The sequence below is a fragment of the Mixophyes fleayi genome, chromosome 12 (assembly GCF_038048845.1).
Source record: "Mixophyes fleayi isolate aMixFle1 chromosome 12, aMixFle1.hap1, whole genome shotgun sequence".
In the NCBI taxonomy this organism is placed as follows: domain Eukaryota; kingdom Metazoa; phylum Chordata; class Amphibia; order Anura; family Limnodynastidae; genus Mixophyes; species Mixophyes fleayi.
Window position 1 is genome coordinate 41594871 of NC_134413.1, and position 25584 is coordinate 41620454.

Sequence of the window (25584 nt, forward strand, 5' to 3'; positions counted from 1 at the left end):
GAAAATAGGGTTTTTATACTCACCGTAAAATCCCTTTCTCGTAGTCTATTGGGGGACACTGCGCCCACCTTTCCTCTGAATGTTGTATGGTTGACTGTGTTGTTGTGGTTAATTAGCCTAGTTGGCCTCCTTCGGGTTTTGTTAGACATAAACTGAATATCCTTCCTATTGGTGGGGCATAGCAGGGGTGGAGTTACGCTCACAGAATTAACTGTTTAAGTGCTTGGACTCCTGTCACCACCTACTATACCCCTATGTATTGCAGTGTCCCCCAATAGGCTACGAAAAAGGGATTTTACAGTGAGTGCAAAAATACTATTTTTACATCATTATTGAGATATACTGAAGTAAACGAACACTTGAGAACCAGGACAGCAAAGGTAGGAAACATGGCACATTTTAAGTAGCCATAAACTTTATATAATAATTAAGGATTTTAGATAACATTGAGAAAAGCAGTGATTATAACGCAAAACCTCTGAAAATGATAGTGTTGATATTGGACTTTCTGCTGCCAGGCGGTGTATAGTGGAACTCTGTAAGGTATATGCGTTTATAAAGGTCTGCTCACTCAGGAAGTCTTAACATAGCTCTGTCTTATGTAGTGTGTCAACTTTAATTGCACATCCCTACTATTCTTGTGATTTCAGATTGAGTTTTTGGTTAAGCTTATTTGTTTGTCAAACAAATTGAGGATGATGTGTCTATGGAAAATTTTGTTCCAAAGAGGGAATGTTTTGCAGTTTCCAATTCCTAGCAAAAAAAATCATGCAAAACAAGTGAAAAAACATTCTAGCAGTTGCGTCTTACCGGTATTTAACCTTTTATCGACTGTTATTTTAAATAGAGATTTGTACCATATTTTTAGGTTGTCCTTTACGAAAAACATACACATTTTATCTGAAAATGTAAATCAACCTACTTATTTGACATACAATAAGTTCAGATATTCTGTATTTCTGGGCTGAGTAATATAAATGAAGTAACCATAGTATTTTTACTTACTTTTTGCCTAATCCTCTATCTCAACCTTCCTTTATAGCTACATAATATGGCATGGATATGTTGCTGACAGTTATCTTAACCTATGCTGACTGCAGGGCGATTTATATAAAGGCATTCCGAAGATTTCCCATAGGTCAAAAAGGCAATTTTCAAAAGATGCTGGCCATACACTATCCCTTTCACTTAGTTCTGTCCCCGTGACCGAGACTGTGGGGCGTTTCTGCATTAGAAACAGGAATACACTTTCTCAAAAAGTTCATACACTGGCAATAGCGGAGACCTGGGGGTAAATGTATGAAGCTCCAGGTTCTTCAACACCTGTGAATTCAGCGTCTTCTGCGAATAAATTTAAAGCGGCGCTGCCTTGTAAAGGGAAACTTCCCTTTACAATGCAGTGCCGCTTTAAATTTATTCGCCGAAGACGCTGAACTCGCGGGTGTTGAAGAACCCGCATGTTAATACATTTACATTGATTTACTCCAAACCTTGATGTGTGTATATTTTCTACAGGAGTGTGTGTTTGTGTAAAATCTAAGTGAATGGAATTTTATCATTTTAAAATCAAAGCAAGAAGTGGCGGTACGGTATACCACCGTATACCGACCCAATTTGATTAATATATATATATGTGTGTGTGTGTGTTTATGTATGTGTGTATATATATATATAGATATATATATATATATATATATATATATATATATATGTATATGTATGTGTATATATAATCTCTCTCACAGGAATAGATGGTGGGTGGCTGTTGTTGTTTTTTTAGTTTTTGTTCTTTACCGGTTTCCCTGTGTATAAGTGAAATGAACATATATTTCTTCCAATATGCTTACAAAATAAGCCCTCGCTGTCACAAAGAAAAATTATTTAATGTTCACTGTAGTGACAAAGCAAAAAGTCATTCCTAGTGATTCAGTTGCATTATAAATGTGTCATACTGGTACAAAATACTTCCCGGGCCTTTCCATGTTTACATGGGGAGAGGATCATTCATTCCTACTAGAGTTTCAATAATGTGTTATTGCTTGGTTATATGTCTCAGGCCGGTTACCCACTTGCCTCAAAAGCAAAATTGCAAACCATTTGTGAGAATACATATAAATGCTGCATCTTTGCATATAAAACACTTTAACAAAAACACATTTTTTAAAAACAAAGTTAAATAAAAAAAACTTGGGTATCCTCCTTTACTACTTTATTACACTACCATAAAGCAGTGGGAATTCTTTCAGTTTTTAATGGCGATCTTGCAGATTTACATTCAGAGGCAAATGGCTTTCATTTATAATTCAAAAGGGAAAGCCAACTCATATTTCTTTTTTTTTTTTTTTTTTTTCTCAAATAATAACAAAACAATATCTTCTTCATATAATCCACTGGAAAGGAAAAGCCCCACTGTAGAATGAGAATGAACTCAATTGACCAGGCCTTTCCTTAGCCGCTTAACTTGTCGCAAGCAGCTTCCACAATGTCATTGACTGGTGTCTCAAGAGACTGTCTATTGTGTTCACATATCAATAGAGATTAATGGAATCTCTATAGCTATGGGGGGAGGGAATTACCTGTGCTGTGCAGCTCCATTGATGTCTATAGTCCATTGATTTTTATAGCACTCACGCATTTCAGTTGAGTTTCTACAACAACATGTAGACCTACAGTCAAGTGCGTTGGCATGCTTTGGATGCACTGTAATGGAGTAAGTAGCTTCCAAAAAATAGTGCCCCAATGCAAACACATAGTTACAAATGTAACAGCAAATGGCTATGGATGCATTGAATAGAATGGTCTCTATTTTAACATATGGTTGCCTGATTTGCCCATGGGTAACTATTCTTAGTAATTTGGATTAGATGGCCAGGATAAAATATCTTCTGCTTTCCAAAATCCATATGCATTATCATGTCATGAACATTTTTTGTGTTCAATTATAACCCATACATATTATGCGCTACTGAAGATTTTCCAAATTTCTTTCAGTGCTACATTTCTGAAACATGAGCTAACTGTCCTATCAAGTTTTCTGTTTGTATTTTTAAAAGATGACACAGTGGTTAGCATTGCAGGCTCACAGCACTGGGGTCATGGGTTCACTTCAGACTAGGGACCTATCTGTGTGTTTATATGTTCTCCCTGTGTCTGTATGGGTTACCCCTGGGTGCTCCAGTTTCCTCCCACAATCCAGAGACAGACTTGTAGGCTTATTGGCTCCTGACAAAATGAACCCGTGTCTCAGGTAGGCAGTATAGATTGTAAACTCCACTGTGGCAGGGACTGATGTAAATGATTCATGTTATGTAGGTGCTATAAAAATAACTGTTAGTATTAATAAATAAATAAGTCCAATAACATTTAGAATAAAAATCTATCGTGACAAATGCGGAAACCTCATACATTCAACACAGAAAACATTGGGGATTGACAATCCTTGAATGAAATTCACTTCTGAAAAAAGTCCATGTGTAGCCAAACTGCATATATATGACATACAGTGTGTAATGTTCATGTTTTCACTTGTTCGGCATGCTTTTATCATTGTAAACAGTGTTATTGAGATCTGTGGCATCAGTTGTATTTAACTGCACTATGCTCCCTTTGTTAAAGTTGAGGCTGCAGTTAACCAAAGAGTTGGAGCATGGCTTATGGCTTGTTCTGATACATACTCCGTACTTTGGAGGTCGTCCAAAGTACACCATTGCACCATTTGTCCCAATGGAATTTTCTCAATCTGTATATGTTTGCATCTCTGTGTGTGACAATATATATGTATGTGTAAAATATATAATATAAACACCACTAATTTAAGGAAAACCGGAGGGTCCATCATTTTTATACATGTTGGGATGTTCTTTACAAAACGAACTTCAGCTAAGGTATATAAGGAGATGTCCGCATGGAACGCTAAAGAAAAAACATCATCAGCCCTGAGCAACAAAGGGCGAGCAGCTGCAGATCAGGTGACTGCAAATTTAATCTTAAGGTGCAAGCTTCCAGTTTAATGAAGGTTGCTTGTGGTTCTGTAATAATGTTGGGAGCGTGTTCGGGGCATTGTTTGGGTGCAGCTATTGCCTTAGAAGACAAAGTAAATGTTTTTCTTAATGGTACTGAACGATCATCTTCACCATATATTGCAGCATGTGTTTCCTGATAGGAGAGGTGTCTTCCAGGATGGCAGTGCCCCATCCACAGGGGCACTGCCAATCCCTTGAATGAATATTCAAGTGTTTGGCAGGGATCCTCATCAATATCGGTGTCATGCTCATCAATGCCTTGAATGACCACATATTCATTCAAGGGATTGATGAGCATGACACTGATGTTCTCTATTATGGCCTTCTAAGTTCTCTAGTCTGAACCCAATCGAGCATTTATAGGATGTTTTGGAACAATACTTGAGAGAGCATTTTCCATCACCATCAACAGGAGCCAGTTGTGTGACTTTCTTGTAGAGAAATGATGCTATATCTCTACTGCACAATTCCAGACATTGGTAGACTCGATGTCTTGTGGTACAATGCCCTATTAAGTGTCTTCATATTGGTGTTAAAATTGTCTTGTCCATTACCTGTATATATAACTCTTCTATTCTTTAGCTGAGGAACCATTTTCTCGTGTGCATTCTGCTCTGCTTAAAGGAACTGGTTTCTATGCAAAAAAAACTTTGCTAATCTTCCTTTTAAGGAAATATATAGGGTTTAATCTTGTCGTTTATAAAAACCTACATGTTTGTTATATTAATTTTCAGTATCTCCAGATGTTTAAAGTAGCCTGTTCGTGAACTGCACAGAAAAACGCTTTATGCCTTTACTTAAACTGATCTGTATGCAGAACTATTTTATCTGTGTCCGTGAATTTTTTTCCATAATTTGGAACTGCTGAATGGAGATATTTCTTTTAAAAAGCTTGTTAAAGGAGCCCTTGAAATATTTAATCTTACAACGAAGTTTCAAATACTGCAGTTCACATATTTGTGAACATCACGCGTTTAATTTTGTAAAGCTCGTACGTTTCTTTGCCAAAAAGTAACACCAACTGTATATTTTTTTTTTTCTCAAATCTGCTACTTTTCTATTGAGAAAAGTAGTTATTCAGATAGGAATAGATGGGAAAATGTATATAATAAAGCTAATAGAAAAATATATATACATTGATGCTAGAAAGTTTAGGAACCCTTTAGAATTTTCTGAGATTCTGCACACATGTGATCTTAAATTTGTTCAAATCTTCATCTGAGTCACTAAAATAAAAAGAACCCAATAGTTCAAATACACACAATGGTAAAAAAAAAACTTGACAAGTATGTTAACGTCTAGTATTATCAGTTCAGCAAAAGGGAAAACTAAAGTCTGGTGTCTCAGTCAATGGGATGTCAAGCAAGTGTGAGTTTGGATAGCCCTGTGTTATTTAAAAAATATCATAAACCTGAGTATTCACTACACAGGTTTCTGTACGCATGCCATGCCTGGATCACAGGAGATTTCTGAAGACCTTAGAAAAATATTCATCATTGTTCATCCTGCTAGAAAAAGTTACAGAACAATTTATCAAGACTTTGGGCTTCACCAATTTTACCTTAAGCAGATTGTGCACTAATGGAACAAATACAACACCATTGTTACTCTCTCCAGGAGTGAAAGCAAAAATAATGGAATAAACAGGTGCACCCACTGCAATTATATCAAAATAATTATATATCACTTAATGTCAAGTCATTTAAATATAAATCATTTATATGATGTTAGTCTGTCCCACTCACCCCTCATGTAGTGCACTTACACTTAGGATGACAAAGCAGTGCATTCAGGGAGTGTGGGTAGAAATATCTTTTATGTGTTATTTTATTTCCATGTAACGACAGACGTGCTGAGCTGACATCTGATTTTTACACGATCCGTTTCATTTGATCTTTCAGACAGTGTGCTTTCCTATGCTGATCACCACCAGCAGACATTACCAGCTGACATGTAATCTCGGAAAAAATAGAGAGACGAGCACACTTGTCCTAGTACATTATCCCTTTATTATTAAAAAAAATGTTTTCATCACACTTAATAAAATATGAACAAAAGCGATCCTTCAAAGATGTTGCAAGTTTAATTATCCTTATCAAAGATGCATTTGCGTGTTATCATTAGCAGTAAAGATGTAAACTGCGTTCCGTACACCGCCACAGAATTGTACTAAATGAATTGATGATGGTTGAAAGAAATTTGAATCAAAGTAAAAAAAATCCTCTATATCCAACGTGTTTCAACCGAATGCACGTTTTTTTTTCAAGGTATAAGGTGTGCACTTACTAAAGAAACCAACAAAAAATGTGCAAGAAAGATCCTGTCTTTGTTAAAATAACACCGTAGGATAAATTAATACTAATTAATATGTATTCAAATCACAACAAACAACATGTATACATAAATAGGTTAAAAGTAAACGGACTCTATATAACCCTCGCTCCGGATCAATAATGATCACAAACTTTATAAAACAAATCACCTATAGTGCACTTTAAAGAAAAAAAATCTTGTATTTGATGTCATAGCGTGATCAAGAGTTTGTTTCACATGAGATCACAGTCAATCCATAATCCAAGACACAATTCTGTCTATTGCAATCCACAAAGCTGTTAGGACTTATAAAGAACACCTTTTCTATGATTCATAAACCCTTATAAGTCACGATTATTCAAATATTTTAGCCATCTTGAGAGCAATAGAGAGATATAGATCATCAATATTACATCCGACTCCTATAGTTCTATAGATGGTTTGGGCTCCGCCTCCTAGAGCTACATACCGAGTCCATCTCCTGAAATAGAAATCGTTCTTTCTCCGTTGTAAAAATCTTAAACTGGGTACACACTACAGGTTTTTCGTCCAATAATCACCTCAACCAGCCAACACACGACCGCTCGTTCGAAAGTCGGGTCAGTGTGTGTAGCGACACGATGGTCGAAAGTCTTCCCAAATGGTCGATTGTCGCCTCTATTCGCTGGTCGTACCGTTCAATATTTTTGTTCCAATCACCTTTCCATCGTGTAGTGTGTATAAATTTACGAACGATCCACGATAATCCTCTGATACTTCCTCGAGCTGGGGCTCCCTTGTGGGCGTGTGTATGTAAATTTCAGATGCCTGTCCCATGTGGTGCGGTGTCCACACATCACTGACTTGTTAATTAGATGATTGTAACGGAATAGCTGTAGTCTATTGCATTGATGCATCTAGCAGCCAGTTTACTAAAGTAAAGGGTTATACCAACCTTTTACATCTATATTGGCAACCTATTCATATTTACCCTTTCTAAACTTATACCTGTAAAAACGATAAAACGTATAAACTAATATTAACCTTTAGTTACCTTTATTAACTAATATTTGAAACATACCCAGAATAAACCACACTGTGTTAATGCAACAGTTTTATTGCAGAAAAATTAACAAAAATATTTAGTGCAGAGTATTAAAAGTTATAAAAATAGTACTACACTATAAAGGTGCTAGTTGATTGTGGTAGAACCGTTCAAGACAGCATAGACAGTTCAACAAAATTCTTCACAAGCCGTTTCATTTTTGTTTTCTTGATTTCACTTCTCTTTTATTTCTTTAAAATAATCGTTGAGCTTTAAAACTTTTTTTTTCTCCCTCAGAACTTTCATCGGATATGACAATGGTATCTAGGAAACAAGGAAATAAAAAATGTTTAGCATTAAAATTCTGTATCTGTAATAAAGTTAACAAAAGGATTTATCAAACACCACAAATAGTCCCATTTGCTCACCTTGCACACTGCTGGAGATTGGTTTATGTTGCGGTCCCTCTAGTACAATAGCGGGCTTCACCGCCATAGGTTCTGTAAAACAGGCAACATTTTGGTTGTTATAACAGTACAGGTATGTGCCCCAAAGCATTGTGTTGCCTACACGTTTATTTAAATACCTTCTTGTATAACTTCTTTCATATGTTCATATTCAAAATCAACTTTTTCTTGTTTGATAACAGGTGTAACATTAGTGGTATCTAAGCTGCTCTTATCACCGTTAATTCTTCGTCCTGAAAAAATACACCCTATGTTACAAATCTAGCTTTTGCATTTCTTCATGTTAAATTAAATTAAAATGAAATAAACTCCTTCAAACTGGTACACTACACGTGGTACTCACTTTTTTTTTATGTTTCTACGAATTTGCACCATTCTCCAGTGGTCGAGGTACTTTTACAATCATCTTCACCTCTCTTGGGCTCATTGGCTTTACTCTTTTAGCACCATCTCTGCCTTTATTTCTCCAACCCCCACCGACACCTGGTCTTCATCCGCCATCTTCTCACGTCCCTCGGCGCCACACAGTCTCTCCTGTAATTTTATACATTCACACATGGGTGTTGGTTTCTGCTGTGGACCAATCAGCGTTGATGCCCAACATAATGTAGCATTGTGGGTGAAGAATGTTGGAGAATTTTAGCTGAATTTTGTTGTCTTCTGTTTTTTATGCGTTTTTGGGTGTTAACATAAGGGGGCAGAGCTTTCACTATAGTTAATGTCTTCGGTATATCGTTACATGACCCGCAAATATCGCTTCAGAGTGTACGAAATTTAAATAATTGTTCACGACAACATGGCTGTAAAAGTCGCTACCAGAACGGTCACTTTTCCATTTATCGACTAAAACTAGGCTAGTGTGTATACAATCTATAGACCGAGTGATTGGATGTTAAATCGATTGGCATAAAAAGTTGATGGAAAATTAGGCCGTGTGTACCCAGCTTAATCCCACTCTGGGCTCGTATAAAAGCATTTGTGCAAAGGAAGTGGTGGGATCCAACCGAACCTTTGAAATCTCTTGAAAATTAAGCGATCCAAACAGCAAGTTGGCAAGAAATTCTGTGATCACAGTAGAATGGGGTTCTCTTTGACGCGTTTCTCCACTGTTAATGTGTGGTTTCCTCAGAGATAGTTGCATGTCTCAGCAGCTTGCTTTTAAACTCACTTCAACCAATCAGGGTTAAGTGGCTATTGCAATACATGTGTTAATCATCTGCAAACTAATTAGCACATTTAACAAAGTATTCACTACGGTGATATTTTCAAAATACTTTCTATAAGTTTAATACTTAAATTCAACAACATAGAGCTATAATAATTCCATCATTAGATTCATATATAGAATCTTTAAACATCTAAAATGAAACAATATTCATTCGTTTTAAAAAAGAAAAATACTTTTTTAAATGACTCTATAAGCACTTCAAAATGATAAAATCCGCATATATAATCCTCTTATATGCATTACATTTTCTTTATAAGTTGTCTTAGTTGCAAATATTAAAAAAAAATCCTATTTAAAATAAAAATCCCCTTTCTGTATACACAAAAAAAATATATTATTATTCACATATTATTTAACAATGAGCCTTTGCCAGGCAGGTAACACATTGAGCCACTGAGTTCTTCAGTTAAATGATAGGGATTAGATAGATTTGAATAGTCTTGACAGTTTTTTTCTATTCTAATAATTCTTTTATTACCTCATCTAAAACCTCTAAAAATGTACTCTATCTCTTATCCACCATATCTTATCCACCAGACCCTATTATTAGGATATTAGACTTGCATATTGAGAATAAACTAAGGATTAAAGGTTTCCTCTTTCAAACATCAGTCATTTTAACCTAGGTAATATTCAAACACATAACTTTCAAGTCACAAAACTGATAATCGGCTCATTCAACACAGATTCTCTATTGTAACTGTGGGACAAACTTTGTCACTCAGATAAGCTTTAGATGGTAAAAGGGCTAGTTAAAACATATTAAGATCCACACAATCATTAAGACCATTGGGATAAATAGAATCCATCGCAAGTATCCAGAAGACCTCTCTTTTACAAAGGGATGCAAATCTATCACTGCCTTTTTCTGTCAGTTTAACTTGTTCAATTTCAGTAATTCCCATGCCCTCCAAAGAACCATTATGTTTTTGCAAAAAATGTCTAGCCAGGCTGTGGGTACCATTTCCTTGTAAAATATTTCTCCTATGTTCAAAGAATCTTTTCACTTTTTTTTGTTGGTTTCTCTTGTAATTTCTCTCTCTTTTGAAGTTGATATACAACAACTTCCTAAATTAAGCAGCAAACCTGATGCTTTTCTAAGTATACTTATTGGCTATTTAAATCGGTATTTTATTGATTTATTATTTACATATAACATAGACTGTGAAGTCAGCACCGGGTTTTCTTTGCTGATTGTGGGTTTAGAAATATAGAAATTGTGTACTTATTAACATGCTTAAATAGTGTTAGGTTCTAATTAAAACTGTTAAACAGGTGAATGCATTCCTTATATAAATAATAATGAAAACATTATTAAAATTGAAATATATCATTAAAACTTCAATATACAAGGCAATCCTTATTATAAATTTATCTGATATTCTTGTTTAAAGAGAACCCAATAATTCAAATAATACACACAATTCTATACCTGCTCATTCATTTATTGTTCAAAATGATCCAAGATCATTTTATTTTGTTAGACAAGTATGTGAACCTCTAGTATTATCAGTTCAGCTAAAGGGAAAATTAGTCACTAATATCAATACATGGGATGTCAATCAGGTGTGAGTTTGGATGGCCCAGCTTTATAGTATAAAAAATAAACCCATAAACCTGAGTTGAAGTGTTGGATTGGTTGTCCAACAAAAATCATTCCAAAAGCAAGGCATATAATATTCTGGGAGATCACAAAGCACCCCAGGGTGCATCAAAGGACCTGCAGGCCTGTCATGCACTGGCTAATGTCAGTGTTCATGAGCCGTGGATGAGTCTAAAATTAAACTTTTTGGTTTAAATTAGAAATAATAGGGTTGGAGAAATCCAAACACTGGATTCCAACATAAGAACCTCATCCCATCCGTGAAACACAGTGGTACCAGGATCATGGTTTGGGGCTGTTTTGCTGCCATGGGACCAGAATGGCTTTCTATCATTGCAGTCCAGAAATCATAGCTCCATCAAAGTCTACTGTAGAATGTCAGGGTATCTGTTTGTGAACTGATGCCCAACAAAAGAGGGATCTTGCAGCAAGACAATAACCAGAAGTTACGCTACAAAAAAATGGTCGAAATAGAAGAAATCAGTGTGTAAATTTTTGTCCACATTTCTGCAGGTTTTAATGTGTTTAACATGCATGAAAACAGCTGTACATTTAATTTTATTTGTGCTTTTTTTTTTCCCCACAATTCATAAGCTTTCTTTGTACCTTGTGGGAATAAAAGCCTATTAACTGCTAGATAGCAGAAAAATAGGAGAATAATTCAGTTTTCTACTATTTTGCTATGGTATATTTAATGGTTGCTTGTGCTGGAAAGGATCCCTATAAATCCATACATAAATGTCATACATAGAAGAGAGAACACACTTCTGTGTAGCCATTTTTATCCTGGGGCCCCTCAGTTTTTCTTACAACCGTAGCCAAAACAGGAGATGGGGGAGAAGCAGGAGGACCAATCTCTCCCGCACACACTATCCTCTACCACCATTTTAAAGAGGTGAATGGAATTGATTTTGCGTTACAGAACCAGTGAAGCCCTGGTAAACAGTGCTGCATGATGCAGGTCCCGGTGCTCCGGCAGAGGTAGGGAGGAGGTTAGTAAAATATGACCTGCAGGCCAAGCACTGCTTAAACAACTGGATCCATTTACAGTTTTGTCTCACAAACATATCCAGAGATTCAGGGTTCAGTCCAAGCGGGTAAACAATGCAGCCCTGTTAGTGTGGTTGGCAGATGACCACGCAGGCCAAAAGCCGTGCATATGCTTGCTGGAGTTTTGGCCAGGTACTATGAACTTGCTTGGGCTTTTAGGTCAACCTTGGACCAATTTGCTGTCATCTGTGTCAGCCTTAACATCCCTAAGTTGATCATGTATGTGTTTTTTTTTTTGTTTTGTTTTTTAAATATAGATAGGTTCTGCACAGTCAAGTAGAGTGGTTCCAATTTAAGAACTCCTGAATTTAGTAGGATGAACTGTTCACAACAGAAAGGTGATCAGACATGTTTTTATTTGTAGAACTAAAATTGAATTGTAGCTGGTATTCTTTAGGTTTAGGCAGAAAAATATTATTAGTTTTAGGGCCAATGCAGACGCTTGAAGAGGTAACGTTTTCAGATTGCATACCCGTTGTAGAATGCATACCTGTTTTTTTAAGGGGTTCGGCCATAGATGGCATGGTAACCTATAATGCCCGTGGCTGTTTTGAACTGAGGAGCAGGTTTAGTCTGTGATATCCCCTGAATGTGGCTTGCATAATAAATACTGATCAAAGCCATGTTGGCAAACAACTCTATGCTGTTATACACAGTTGTTTAAGACCTGGACAGGTACAGCTTTACACAGAATCCCAGTGCAGCTGGTGGGCTGTGTGGTGAGTACTAGTCTACTACAGGCAGTTCATAGTTAATCTCTTTATATTTAGATGGAAAACCAATTGTAAAGGGTCAGATAAACTTGACTGTGCATGGTTTTGTCCCCCTATGGAGATCATTAACTGCTTTTGAGTGTACTTTTGCTGTGCAGAAGACTGTGGGATATTGAATCTGTGAAAACTAAGTACGTGTCAGAAGACAAAGTATTCCAGATATAAGAACGCAAGAGAAAATATTTGAATTGTAGCTTGGTGATATGCTACAGCACTGTGAATAGTGCTCTGTAACAGATGAGCTTTCCATTTGTAATAATACAGATTTCTAATAACCAAACTTGTAATATCTGCTGCATAAATCAAATGTAATTGTATCGTAAACTGTGAATTAAGACGAATATCTGTGTTGCTCAAAGATTTTGAGCTGCAACACCTTCATTCAGCAATGTGTTTGTAGATTGTCTTTTGGCCAAAGGCCTGAAGTCATCATATGCTGCATGCGATCTATCCCTGCTGCTCATATTCCATCTGTATTTAGCATCATCCTAAGGAAACTGACCATCAATCAGCTCCTCTGGTGTGTACTGGCAGCTCGCTGGCACTTGGGCTGATTAAGTCAATACTTGGACTCTGTGTCTGTGTGTCTCATAACACCCCAGAAGGTTGAGAGATTTCAACAAACAGCCCCTGTTTTTATCCTTGGCTGAGACGACTGTTAGTATTCAACAGAATCCACCAAAAGCAGAGTAGTGCCAGGAAGCCTGGCCTTGTTCTGAGATAATTCTGCTTTTTAGTGTAGCCTAAGATGCCAGCCCACCGGATAGGCTGATTGCTGTGACCGATCATGGGTCTAGATCTAATCAATCTCCCCTCTGTAGATAAATTGGTTTTCATTTATGTATATGTCGCCTAAACTCACAGTGGACATTCCAAAATTTTAAGTAGAGGTGAAGGGACAAGAGGGAACTGTGTGCTACACCAGGTGCTAGTTTTCCTATAATGTCATGGGACATGTGTTTTAGGTCTATCATAGAAAAGTTGAAGGTTACTTGTAAAACTTTTTTAGCATTTTGCTGAGGGAATGTCTTCCAAGGGAATGGAAAGTAAATTGTTCAGTCTGCATATTATATCATACAACTGCAGTGTAAACTACAAGTGACTTTCTTCAGTATGTGTGCGTATACGAACTGCTGTAGGGAAAACACATTTATACGTAGGGTAAATAATTGCCTTTTCTACAAATTAGAGAAAAATCCCCCAGCACACTGCTATAGCCAGCAAAGAAGCTGCCATTTCTACTGTAAATAAAAATGCAAAGTCTCAGTTGCACAGATTTACAAATGTATGTTAAGCCACCCACCACTCCACGGCGCTAATAGGGTGGTCCTAACTCTAAACTGAGAGAGTCCCATGTATTTGGGCCATACATATGTTTTTAAATTGAGAACTAACTTACCAGGAGGTACCCCAGAAGCCTCCAAATGGCAACACAGCAACAGCACTCCCCATCAGCTACTGATACCAACATGCCTCTCAAACAAAACAAACAATACAGAAATGGAAGTTGCTCAATCAATTTATAGGCTCTTAGCAGGTGCTTGAAAGGGTGGGGTTATCCTGAAAGGAACAAACACACAGAGAGATCTCCTAGCACACTGCTATAGCCAGCAAAGGAGCTGCCATTTCTACTGTAAATAAAAATGCAAAAGTCTCAGTTGCACAGATTTGCAAATGTATGTTAAGCCATCCACCACTCCACCCTTTCAAGCACCTGCTAAGAGCCTATAAATTGATTGAACAACTTCCATTTCTGTATTATAACTTTTCTACAAATTGTCAAGAAAAGTAGTCACATGCATTATTATAGTAACCTTTTAATTTTATAAATTCACATGAGCTAGAACTGACATTCTTTGTGCTGTAACAGGTATAACAGACCAAAAGCCCTTCAAATTCAGCAACCATTCATTACTACTGGCGAATCTTCATTTGCTTATTATTCATCCAAAAAGGTGAAAATACCGCCATATGTTTACTACTTTTACCGTGAAGAGCCATTTAACTAACTTAGAGAACCTACCACAAGTTTCTCAATAGCCTTTTTATTTATTACATAGGAACTTCTTGTGCATGCCTTTATGTGTTCTCCCAGTAGTAAGCATGTAATATAGCATCCTCTCTCCCCCTCCCAGCAGGATTGCTGTAAAGTTCCCTGGTGCATACCATGTGATATGATCACCGGGTACATCAATATTTGAGTAACCCACTGGTTGTATCATCAAAATCTCAAGCACTGTCTGTACTTGATTATTAATTTTACTTCCTCATTTCTGCATTTTCTCCAATAGTATTATGCCCATTTTGTAAATTAATGACCAGAACATCTCAGCAACTGAAGTTGTGACCAGACAAATAGCCTCTTTACAGGGAAGAATATGTTCTAATCCCATGAATGTGTATATATATATATATATATGTGTGTGTGTGTGTGTGTGTGTAATTATATATATATATATATATGTGTGTGTGTGTGTGTGTGTGTGTGTGTATATATATATATATATATATATATATATATATATATATATATATATATATATATATAATCTTTTTTTTAACACTTGCTAGGTTTGATATACTACACACTTGGCATAGCTTACCATTGGACAATATGTGGTGCTCTAGTAGCCCTAACTCCTAATCTTTATAGGGTTTGCTACTTTAAGCAAAATGTAGCCAGATTGTTTGTTTTTAATATTTCCGATGCCCTAATGCATAATTCGAAATATGTTCAGGTAGATGAAATTATTTACCAGATTACTTCCAGGGTGCTCAGCATGATGTATTCAAATTTAAAAAGCTTTTGTTTTTTCTTTTTCTTTTTTTCAAAGATGGGTATTGTCCTTTTAAGTACATTTATTTATTCTCAAACTTCTGTGTTTCTGTACATGCAATTAAAGTATTTATTGGTTCTGAAAGAACAGAAGTCATGTGGTAGTTATTAAGATTTCTGCTCTCCTGAGTTCAATACATCTTTGTTTTGTTTTCATTTATTACCCACATTATTGCAGTTTTCTTAAATGTTTGTTAAGTGTTCCCGGTTAAGTTGCTGTGTGCATGCGAAGAACAGAAAGCAGTAAATGAATGGTTCTTGGTTACAACTATACAAGAATAAAGCAAAGAATGTAGGAATTATTGTAGCTCTTTTCATCCCAATGCTAAAACCTGCAACTGTTTCATCTCAGACTAAACTCTGCAGCTCTTTTAATTCCTGATTATACTCTGATGCGGATGACTTTATTTACAGATGTATAAAACATCACCTTGTGCTATTAATTCTAAATGTATTCATATTGATGTATTTTATTAGAAAAATATAGGGGGCACAACATAGTGTAGTCAATTTATTACATCGGATACTGATGTAATAAAAATAATGTGCATACTTTAAAACCAGTAGAATGAATTTATAAACACTTCCCTGGGGGATTCATTAGCAGTTCTGTATTGAGACCTCGGCTCTTTGCAGGTTTCTTCAGTTAAGATGAAGCGCGTTGGTGAGTGACATCAATCACCACTTGCGTATTGACTTGAAAACAAGGCCTTGTGGATACTTGCTGGCTTGAGGTCTGTAAACTCTGAAACATTCTAGTCCAGAGTTCTCCCCAGAAGGTTGTTAACCTTGGACATGGGTGGTAATCAACACCACCACCTCCTGTAATCTACACTGTAACACTATAAACATTCCACATTTATTTGAAAACTCGTAAATTAAAATGAAGACCAAAATTAATACAGCCAACGTTTGGGGTAGGAAACCGAGAAATTACTCGGACCCCCTAGCTTGCTGCAACCTAACCAAATTATTTTTACTTTTGGTATTTCAAAATAATGATACCCACCTTTTCCACCTTCCCCCGATGATTTCCAAGGTGAAGAAAAAGCTTCTTCCAATATAACATTAATATAATCACGCAAGCCACTCACAGTATCAAAGGTCAGTTGTTGTAACGGGAAAAAAGTGCCTGCAGTCTTCTAATTGCCCATTTGCAGTAACCAATTAGAAGCCAGCGGCACATATCCTCAAGTCACATACTGTGTGACAGCGAGTGCTACCTGGTCAGCACTGCATACATGCACCAAGGGGTAAATGTACTCTGATTTTTGCAAATTGCTGATATGCGGCGACTTTGACAGAAAATGTTTAAATCGCAATGTGTTTAAAGACAAGGTTTGCCTTTAAACACATTGCTGTTTTAAATTTTGCTATCAAAATGTCCGAAAATCAGCAATTTGCAAAATTCGGACCATAATACATATACACCTAGAAGCGTTAGATAATGGAGGAGGGGGAAGATGGTGGTGGCAGTTAATGGATTTGTGTTACTAATACTGAGTTAATGGCTAACTAACTTGACATTACTGATACTTATGGGCATCTTATTGGGCTTTCAGTACTGCTATGCATATAAATGACTGGGCTTTAGTACTATTGGCCATTTTATTGGGCATGGCTTATCCTGATAGTTATGCTATGGTAGATCATGACAACTGCTGTTCATATTACTGACCATTGATTGTATTGGACATCATTGACGGGCATCCTATTTGGCATCACTAATACGACTGTGCCAATAACTAACCTTTAGTTCGACTGGTTCTTCTATTGGGCAGTACTGATTACTGATTGGAATGTTGTGGGGCATCACTACTACGGTTATGTATATAACTGGGCAGAACATGCAATGGACATCATACTTGGGTATTACTGATCTACATCTGTAATACTGCTGTGCATCTAACTAACCAGGGCTCCCAGCAGGCATCTTATTATGTATTACCAATACAACTGGACATGTTATTGGGCATTATTGATATGTTATTAGGAATTGCTACTACTGTGTATATACTATAGCTGGGCATTATTGCCACTGCTGGACAATATAACCAGCATTTTAGGTCTAGGAGCATTATATTTGACATATTGGATCTCACTGGCAGATGTTGATCTATCGAACATTTTTTATTTTTCTTGGTATTATCTCTATACTGTATCTTGCTGGGCGTTATATCTGGTATATTTGATCTTAGTGGTCATTATCGCTGTCATATTCAATCTTGGAGCATTATCGCTAGCATTACATTTTTCTAGGCAGGATAGTTCATCCTACTGGTATAATAGTTAAAACTGGGCGTTGTCACTGTTATATTACATCTAGGATAATTCTCCCAGGATTCCTGTTAATCTAGATACACAAATACACACAATTGAAAATCTTAACTCTGGCATGCTTATTTTCTATGGTACCTATCTAAAAAGATAAGCATCTTGAGTCAGATTTCCATTGGTTGGTTTCATAAATGTGTACTCCAGTTGCACCAACAGACCCACTTTAAGTTCTGCCTAGGGCCCCATTTTGTCTGAAATCATTTCTGTATACAGCTGCTGCTTATAATTGCAATGTATATTCATACACAACTTTTACCAAATTTAAGCACATCATTTCAAGTGAGCAAAAAAGGTCAGTGTTAAAATAAGTGGAACATGTTATTTTGGATTCTGCATCAGCCCTAACGTCTCTTTACGTTGACACTTTGGATGGTTGCGTTTTCTAGATTGTCACATTGTATGTTGACTTCATTTTGCTCTGTCTCTGTTCTAGGTTCGGAAGTTGGATGTATATTTCGAGTATGAAGAGAAGTTAATGAGCAAGTCCACTTTAGACAAGTCTCTCCTAGATATCATCTCTGACCCAGATGGTGAGCTTTTTTTTTCTTTTTTCTTAGAACCTCATTGGTGATGAAGAGGTTAACCCCTCGAGGATGCCAGTGGGTGTTGTAGGCAGCTAGTTTTGTTTTTGTTCCTAATACTCGCTCTGCCCTTCAGGTCTTGGCTTTGAAGCCTGCACACTCGACACCTCATTGATTTCGAATGTCTCCGGCCTCACAGCATGTCTTAAGGAAGCTGCTGGCAGGCAGAGTACCACACATTTCTGTACATGGCACTGTCCCACAAATCTGACTTAACATATGAGTGTTTGTGGGCCAACACCTCATTACGTATTCAATATACTATTCTCAGCAAGATCTCTGCTATACAGTGAGACCTATAGAAGCTTTAGAAGTATAGATATACATGCTAATCTATAATTTATTATTTATAAAGAGCCACATACATTCCATAGTACCATACACCACATACGTGAGGGACTTGCTTGATAAACTAGTAACATGCACCGTAATTACTGTTGACCATTAATACATGTGATTGATGATGCCTGCCTTCTGATTGAATTCATAGTCATGTTTTACAAAGAGTTCTGTGTATTTTTCATGGACAAGGAATCGCACTATGAACTCTGTAAGACAACTTCTCATGGTCTAATATTACTTACCTCTGTAATTCAAACAAAAGGGAAGTAGGAAATGAAAAAGACCTTTCAAAAGAGGATATGAGGTTATGGATAATCAGGAGAACTAAATTGTTGTATAGTACATGATTGGTGTAAATACATGTTTAAACAACGGTGAAATACAGCCTTACCTTTAGTGAATAGTGATGTAAAAGTGGCAAAGACTACAATAGCTTTTATTTTGTGTTTATTTTCAATAATATAACATCTGTGTTAGTCGTTGGGGCTGATGTAGAGTTAGATGCAAAACAGGAGTAACTTACACTTAAAAAAAGAGCAGGGAAAACTAGCTTATCTTTGCCCATATGCAGAGCAGGACGCATCTCGAGATGCATCCGCCTGTGCATCAGCAGCATATGAGTCTGGTTTAGGATAATTCACCATAATCAGTGTGTACTTGCACCTGCATGTGCAAAATATACACCTTCTAACAGGAGTATATGTATGTTTCTACATGTCTGCATATGGGCATATGCTTGAGCTCACTTTCTCGGTATACGCAGAGCGATTTCACTCAAGGTGCACCCCGCAAACAGTACATACCACTCTGAGTCAGCTCTATTATGTCATATTTTGTTTAACTGTATTTATTATTTTCTGAGAGGTCTGGAATTGGTGAGCCAAAAGCAAAGAAAAAAGGATTGTTCTTGTGCTAAATCAGAGGAACTAACTAGAGGAAGTTGAAGTATGAAAGCTATTGATGTATAACTTTTCCATAATGTTATTACTTCAGCATATCTATGGAATATGGTACCGGTTGGCCACATGTACAAAAACATTGAGAGGAAAGGCTCAATCTTGATATGCACGTCTGAGCCATATATCATTTAAAGGAGAGTACCTTATTACATTTTTCATAGAGACTCATATTAATCAAGTATTTACTGAAGCATGGCCATGAGTCTTTCCAGTCTCATAGTTTGTTATGGAAACATATTGCTATGGAAAATCAATTAAAACATTTTAGATTAATTTTTATTGTGTTTTTGGATCATAGTGGTGGTTACTTAATACTGAGAACCTGGCATTGAATTACTGTGTTTAATCAATTCTAATAATTCAAGAATCTAATAATGTTTTTCATATCACAGGATGTTAACTAGTACAGAATCAGAGATAAAACAAACCCATTCTACCTCTCTTATGCACACTGCATGCATAGCGCAAATGGTGCATTTTAAGGTGAATGTCTACTTTCTGCTCTTTGGAGATGCCTCTACAAACTAGAAGTGCACCTAGGTGTATGGGCAGGCAGTGAAATCAGTAGATGTGCAGTTTGCAAAAGTTTAAAGCCACATTAAAGTCCAGCCTCCTACCCAATGGTGTAACTAGGAAAAAGGGTGCCCAAAACAAGATGTTGAAGGGGCTCCATCCTCTCTTTACCTCCCCACACACTACCACTCTGTGGAGTGAGGTTAACTGTTAGCAGAAGCGCAGCCAGTGAGTAGGCTAACAACATACAGGTGCTTTGTGTCATTAGCTGAAGCAACGCTGCCATTATATGTTGTTTTCCTGCACACAGCAGGCAAACAAGTGCCTGTGTGTCAGGGAATAGGCACCTATGCAGCCTGCTATGTTCAGAAAAATGCAGAGTTCATTAGGCTAATTTGCATGGTGGCCTGAAACTCACTAGGCCTCTTGTGCCTACAGGGCCTGTAGCAGTCACACTGATTTGACTATTGTTATGCTCCTTTCATTTAATAAAAGATTTCAAGTTTTCTGTTGAAATACTTTTTTTAAGCAAACTTGAAATCCCGTTTTTTGTACAGGTCTGCAAAGCTTGGCACAACCATTTGTAGCAAGGAATGCCTTTGCTCTGCCCAACACTTCTGCAGAAATCGAGATGCACTTGCGCAAAGATAGGCGTGTTTCCTTCAAAAATGATTTTCTACTGTGCCTTAGTAGTTTTATCCATTGTAAATTACCACCACGGACTTTGTAACTGCTGTTTGTAAATTCCAGTAACTGAATATATTGTCCAAGAAAACTTACAGTTGTTTTATACTACAGCATAACGATATAAATTGCTACAAATTTTATCATGGTAACACACAGCCCTTTAATTAGGCTGTTTCCTATCCTGTTTAAGCTTAATTCCAGGAAATGCCTGGAACTGTTCAGACATATGACACGACTTCTGAAAACACACAGTTCTTTGCTAACATCACGAACACTTCTAAACCTATCATCCCAATGTCCTTTCTCTCTGTTCATGTCCTCTCCAACTTTCTCTTCATCTTTCAAGTATTTCCAGAGAGCTCCTGCTCTACTGTGTGATCACCATGCCTCTGAGAACCGCAGTAGTAAGAGTTGATGGAACATAGAGTAGTTTGTGCCCAGCAAGCCAGTTTAAAATTCAATATTTACTCAATGGAATACATTCTTTGAAGAAAGATTGTCAGCAGCTGTTAGTTATTGGAAGCCAGTGTATTTGTAGTGAGCATCATTGCTCAGCTTTGAGTGTCCCTTATGGTAAGCTTAATGCTCTCATTTCATTATCAGGAAGGCTTGTTAACTATGGACATGTGTGCTAGCGCAGCCTCCAGTTGAGTAGGATATCCATACGTAATTGTGGTCCCAGTGTCTGTTTATTCCCAAAACTCACTTGTTTGACTCTTTGGAAATAAATGAAATAAGCATACCATGAATATCTTGTTTTTGTGACTCTGATATTGCTAAGCCCGGAATAGCATCCAAGCTCATTGCCACCCTGGGGTTAAAAGACGTTTTTACTAATTGAAGACATTTGGCTGGTAAATTAATTTCGACCTGAGGGTGAATTACTGTATAAAGATGAAAGAGGAGATAATGTCTTGTTTCCTATTTATAAAGTTATATAGATATTGGTTCAGGAAGCTGTGTTGGGATGTCTGGGTTTCTTAGGCATGTGTATCTGTTTAGGTGATTAGTACAGTTTTGGCATTGTTCATTTGTCACACGCTATGGATCTTAAACATAGCTTCTCTCAATCTTACCTTGTCAATTAAGTGTATCTGTTGACTATTTGACCGATTAAAAACAATGATAAAATCACCTACATCAATTACATTTTATGTCTCGGTCATTTTAAAGGATTTTCCCACTTGAAACTACCATTATTGTGTTATGCATTTGGAGTAGTTATTTAACATAAATGGTTATCTACAGCAGCTTTATATGTTTGGGTGTCTGGGCCAAGAGGCACTAGGGTACTATGTGGCACCTAGAAATGCACTTTCCCATTATAAAGTATGCCTGGAGATGGATATGTTGTCCTGTTGGAAATTTTGTCCACCTTTTGAAGACATGTCAAAAACAAGTTGTTCTGCAGGGTGGGGCAGCCCAGGGAACCTGAAAACACCGCTGTAATTGCTCTTTGTCTACCCCTTGAATCTAATTTGCATATGTCATCCCACAAAATGAAATAGTATTTGCATATGGGTGTAAAACGAGACACAAGTTCACCTAGCCTACATTTAGTTGTCAACACCCCAGATCTGCCCATCTCCTCCCATCAGAACATTCAAAACTTTTCACCCCCATAGACACTGGTATTATCGTACACAAGCTCTATGCGCGTTTCATCAAATAAGGTGCATTAACACCAAAGTAGCCTCCTGACATCACTGCCCTACACTCTACATAAGAAGTGCTGTTGAAAACCCATTTAAGGAAAGAAATAGGATAACTGTTTAGGTAGGTGGCAGAGTAATCGTTCTTATTTGTTTACTTTTTTTTTTATCTCCAAAGTAGTGGTGGGGAGGGGGAGATTGAGAAAGTGCACTTTCTTTTACATTATTTTATGTTTAAAACAGTATGATATCTTGCAGGGCTGTAATTAGGGCTGTGGGAGAGGGGTGCTTGCCCAGTGCGCAAACATGAAGGAGACGCAGGGAATTAATATTGTACATTAACTTGGTTAAAATTGTGGGTTTGGGTGGCGTCCCGCTTCTTTCTTGCCCCAAGCGCCAACCTTTCTTATTACAGCTCTGATGTCTTGCTTATCTTAACAAGTAATGAAACCCGAAAAAGTTTCATAAGTGAAACATGAAGTCAATATTTTGTTATATTAAAATTTAAGATTTTTTTTTATTATTTTTTTTTTTTTAAATAAATAATGTATTTAATAATGAAAACAATATTGTAGACAAATAAATGTGTAATAAAAACACTACTGGGAATGAAAACCAGTGAAATAGAAAGTCACAGTGTGAGATGTGATAGAAGCTTGTTTTCGGAAAGGAGAAATATCACTCTTATTTACCACCCCATGCTTGGGGGTTGGGGGGAGCAAAAACAACCATAATGAAGTTGCTAGATGTGCCCTGCGGTAATCTTCTGGATGACATTAGCAACCTAAGCTAAACACTCCTAGGAAAATAAATGAAACCCATCAAAAAGATTCTTACAAACTGCTCACAGTGGACCGTGCCAGCTGCATGTAAAATAACCAGGCTCAAACACTGATAAAGTAAATATGGAAAATGTTCATAGTAGAAAGAAAATGTCATAATACAGAAGTGATGGCTACTTGATATGTTATCCCTGTGGTGACAATATACTGATTATTAAAAAAAAATAAAAAATCATGGTTGCATAAAAATTACTTTACTAGCACTTGTCATATGAATTGACCTTTTAAAAGCCAAATCTTTTTTTCTCTCCCTTTTCAAATGAAACATTGATCCAGAAGGTGATCAGCTAAAAAGTTCATTAATTTTTCATCTATCACTCTCCCTTCATATATTCTTGTAATCTAAATGATTTTCCGTTAAATGTAAGCACCAATTCAGTCTTACTCCATGTAGCCACATTCCTCATAGCAAAGCATGCCTTGAATAGAATTGCATTGGTGTCATTAAAATTCTGTGTAGTTTGAGTCTTAAATATGAAGTAGCAGATATATGGTCCATATTTATTTTTAAAGTATTATAATGTCTACTTAATCTGTCTCCGATGTCTCCTCTGCATATAAAGCAAGTGACATACAGCTATATGAGTCAGTATAAAAATCACGTAGGTGAATGATAAAGAAGGAACATAGGCATTTCTGATGGAGAGCAGCTTGTGATACATTGCAGAATTAAGAATTGCTGTTTCATGTTGATTAATTGCTACCATTCCTTTATATTTAAGTTACCGTAATGGTTTATAACCCTTACATAAGGAATATGAATCGCTCAAACATGTCTTATTAATTCTAGTACAGAGTACAGAACTCCTTGCACAATTTCAAACCTGATTTGGTCTTTGGGTTTCTTTATCTAATCACATTCTTTTGTTTTTTTATTCTCTAAGGAACAGTACAATGAGGTTGCTGTATTCAGCATTTTAGGGCTCATTCACATATATGAAGCAATGAAGCCTTTTTCCTTTCCTGTGTTGTAGTTTTGCCAATATAATATATGCTGGTAGTGTGCAGCGTTCTGAAATTTTGAAGTGACATTAGGATTTTAGAAAACAATGGTGGAAATGAACCAATAAAAAGCCATATTCTATTTCGAATGTGCTTTTCAAGATTTAGTGGTTTATAAAGCACATTAAAAGCAGCTAGTTATGAATGAATCCTAAATCTGTTTAATATTTTAAATCCTTTAGTCTTATGGCCCTACAAATGTGAGTAAGAAAATGGGCATTTTAGATTCGGTTGCATACTGGTGTACTTGGATCTTTTGGCTGTCATTTGATGTTAATAATTTCTTAGCAGTGCTCCCTGGCCATGTATCAGAGGAATGAGTTAGGCTTTATTAGGTGAGAGAGATTATCACTTGGTTTGCAAACTGAAGCCAGCGATCGGGGCTTACATGTAATAAACAGATAGGTTTTAATGATTGAGGACTGTTTTAGCCAATTACTGCTTACTTACATGGACAGACCTTCAGAGTATTTGAATGTTTGAGCCTCATGTGAGCAATATGCTGTACTCTAACTGGCACAGAGCAGTAAATTGTGATATCTCTTGGCTTTAATGCACTTCACATAATTTAGGACCATCGACTCGCATGCAACTTCAGAAACGGTTAGTTGTAAGGGTAATGTTAGTTGTTTTAAAACATTGACTGTCTTATACTGACAAATAAGAAATGTGTAGGTAAATTGTAGCAAACAATCATTCACTAGCTTTTAATAATTTAATCTAGTGCAAGTTGGGCAATTAAACAGCAAATAGCCGATTGGCTGCTACGGGTGTTTCCACATTATCACAGTTGCACTTTAAGACTGCACTACCATCTATTAAAAGGTAGTAGTGTAATGCAGGTTCGCCAACCCCACCATCACTGCCCCAAACGAAGCATTGCAATTTTCCCCGTGGATCCTCCACTGCTCTTGCAGCTCCGTTGGGAATCCGTGGGGGAGTGTGAGCGGAAGGACCTATCACAATGTTGCGGCTTGTGATTGGTCTTCCTGCTCATATACCACTTTCACCACAAACTAAATTGATTTTGTTGGTTCTAACTTGTGGGGGCGGAACTTGCACTACCACCTTGTAGTTGATTATGATCTTTGGACTTAGTGGGCTATCAGTATCTTAAATGTGACATAATCGTTTTTCTAGAGAATTATGTTACAAATGGACATATTTTTTTTCTCTTTTCCCTAATATTACAATGACAGGGACCAACGTTAATTTTTTTTTCTTGATGATTCATTACCAAACTATTTATTTGTACATTGACACCAGCTTTGGGGAGATAGCGGTTGCCAATCAATACAATACAAATAGTTAAGAGTAGTCAATAATGTGACACAATACAAGTACATCGGTAAG

General features: G+C 36.8%; 1 protein-coding gene across 3 annotated transcripts in view; it reads left to right on the plus strand.

The window, feature by feature from the left end:
* Window positions 1-25584, plus strand: part of SCFD1 (sec1 family domain containing 1) — a 77905-nt gene that overhangs the window by 33699 nt on the left and 18622 nt on the right. For all 3 annotated transcript variants that reach the window (XM_075192294.1, XM_075192295.1, XM_075192296.1), the window contains one exon: window positions 18087-18183. In XM_075192294.1, coding sequence (XP_075048395.1) covers window positions 18087-18183 — 97 coding nt within the window. The remainder of the gene's footprint in view (window positions 1-18086; window positions 18184-25584) is intronic.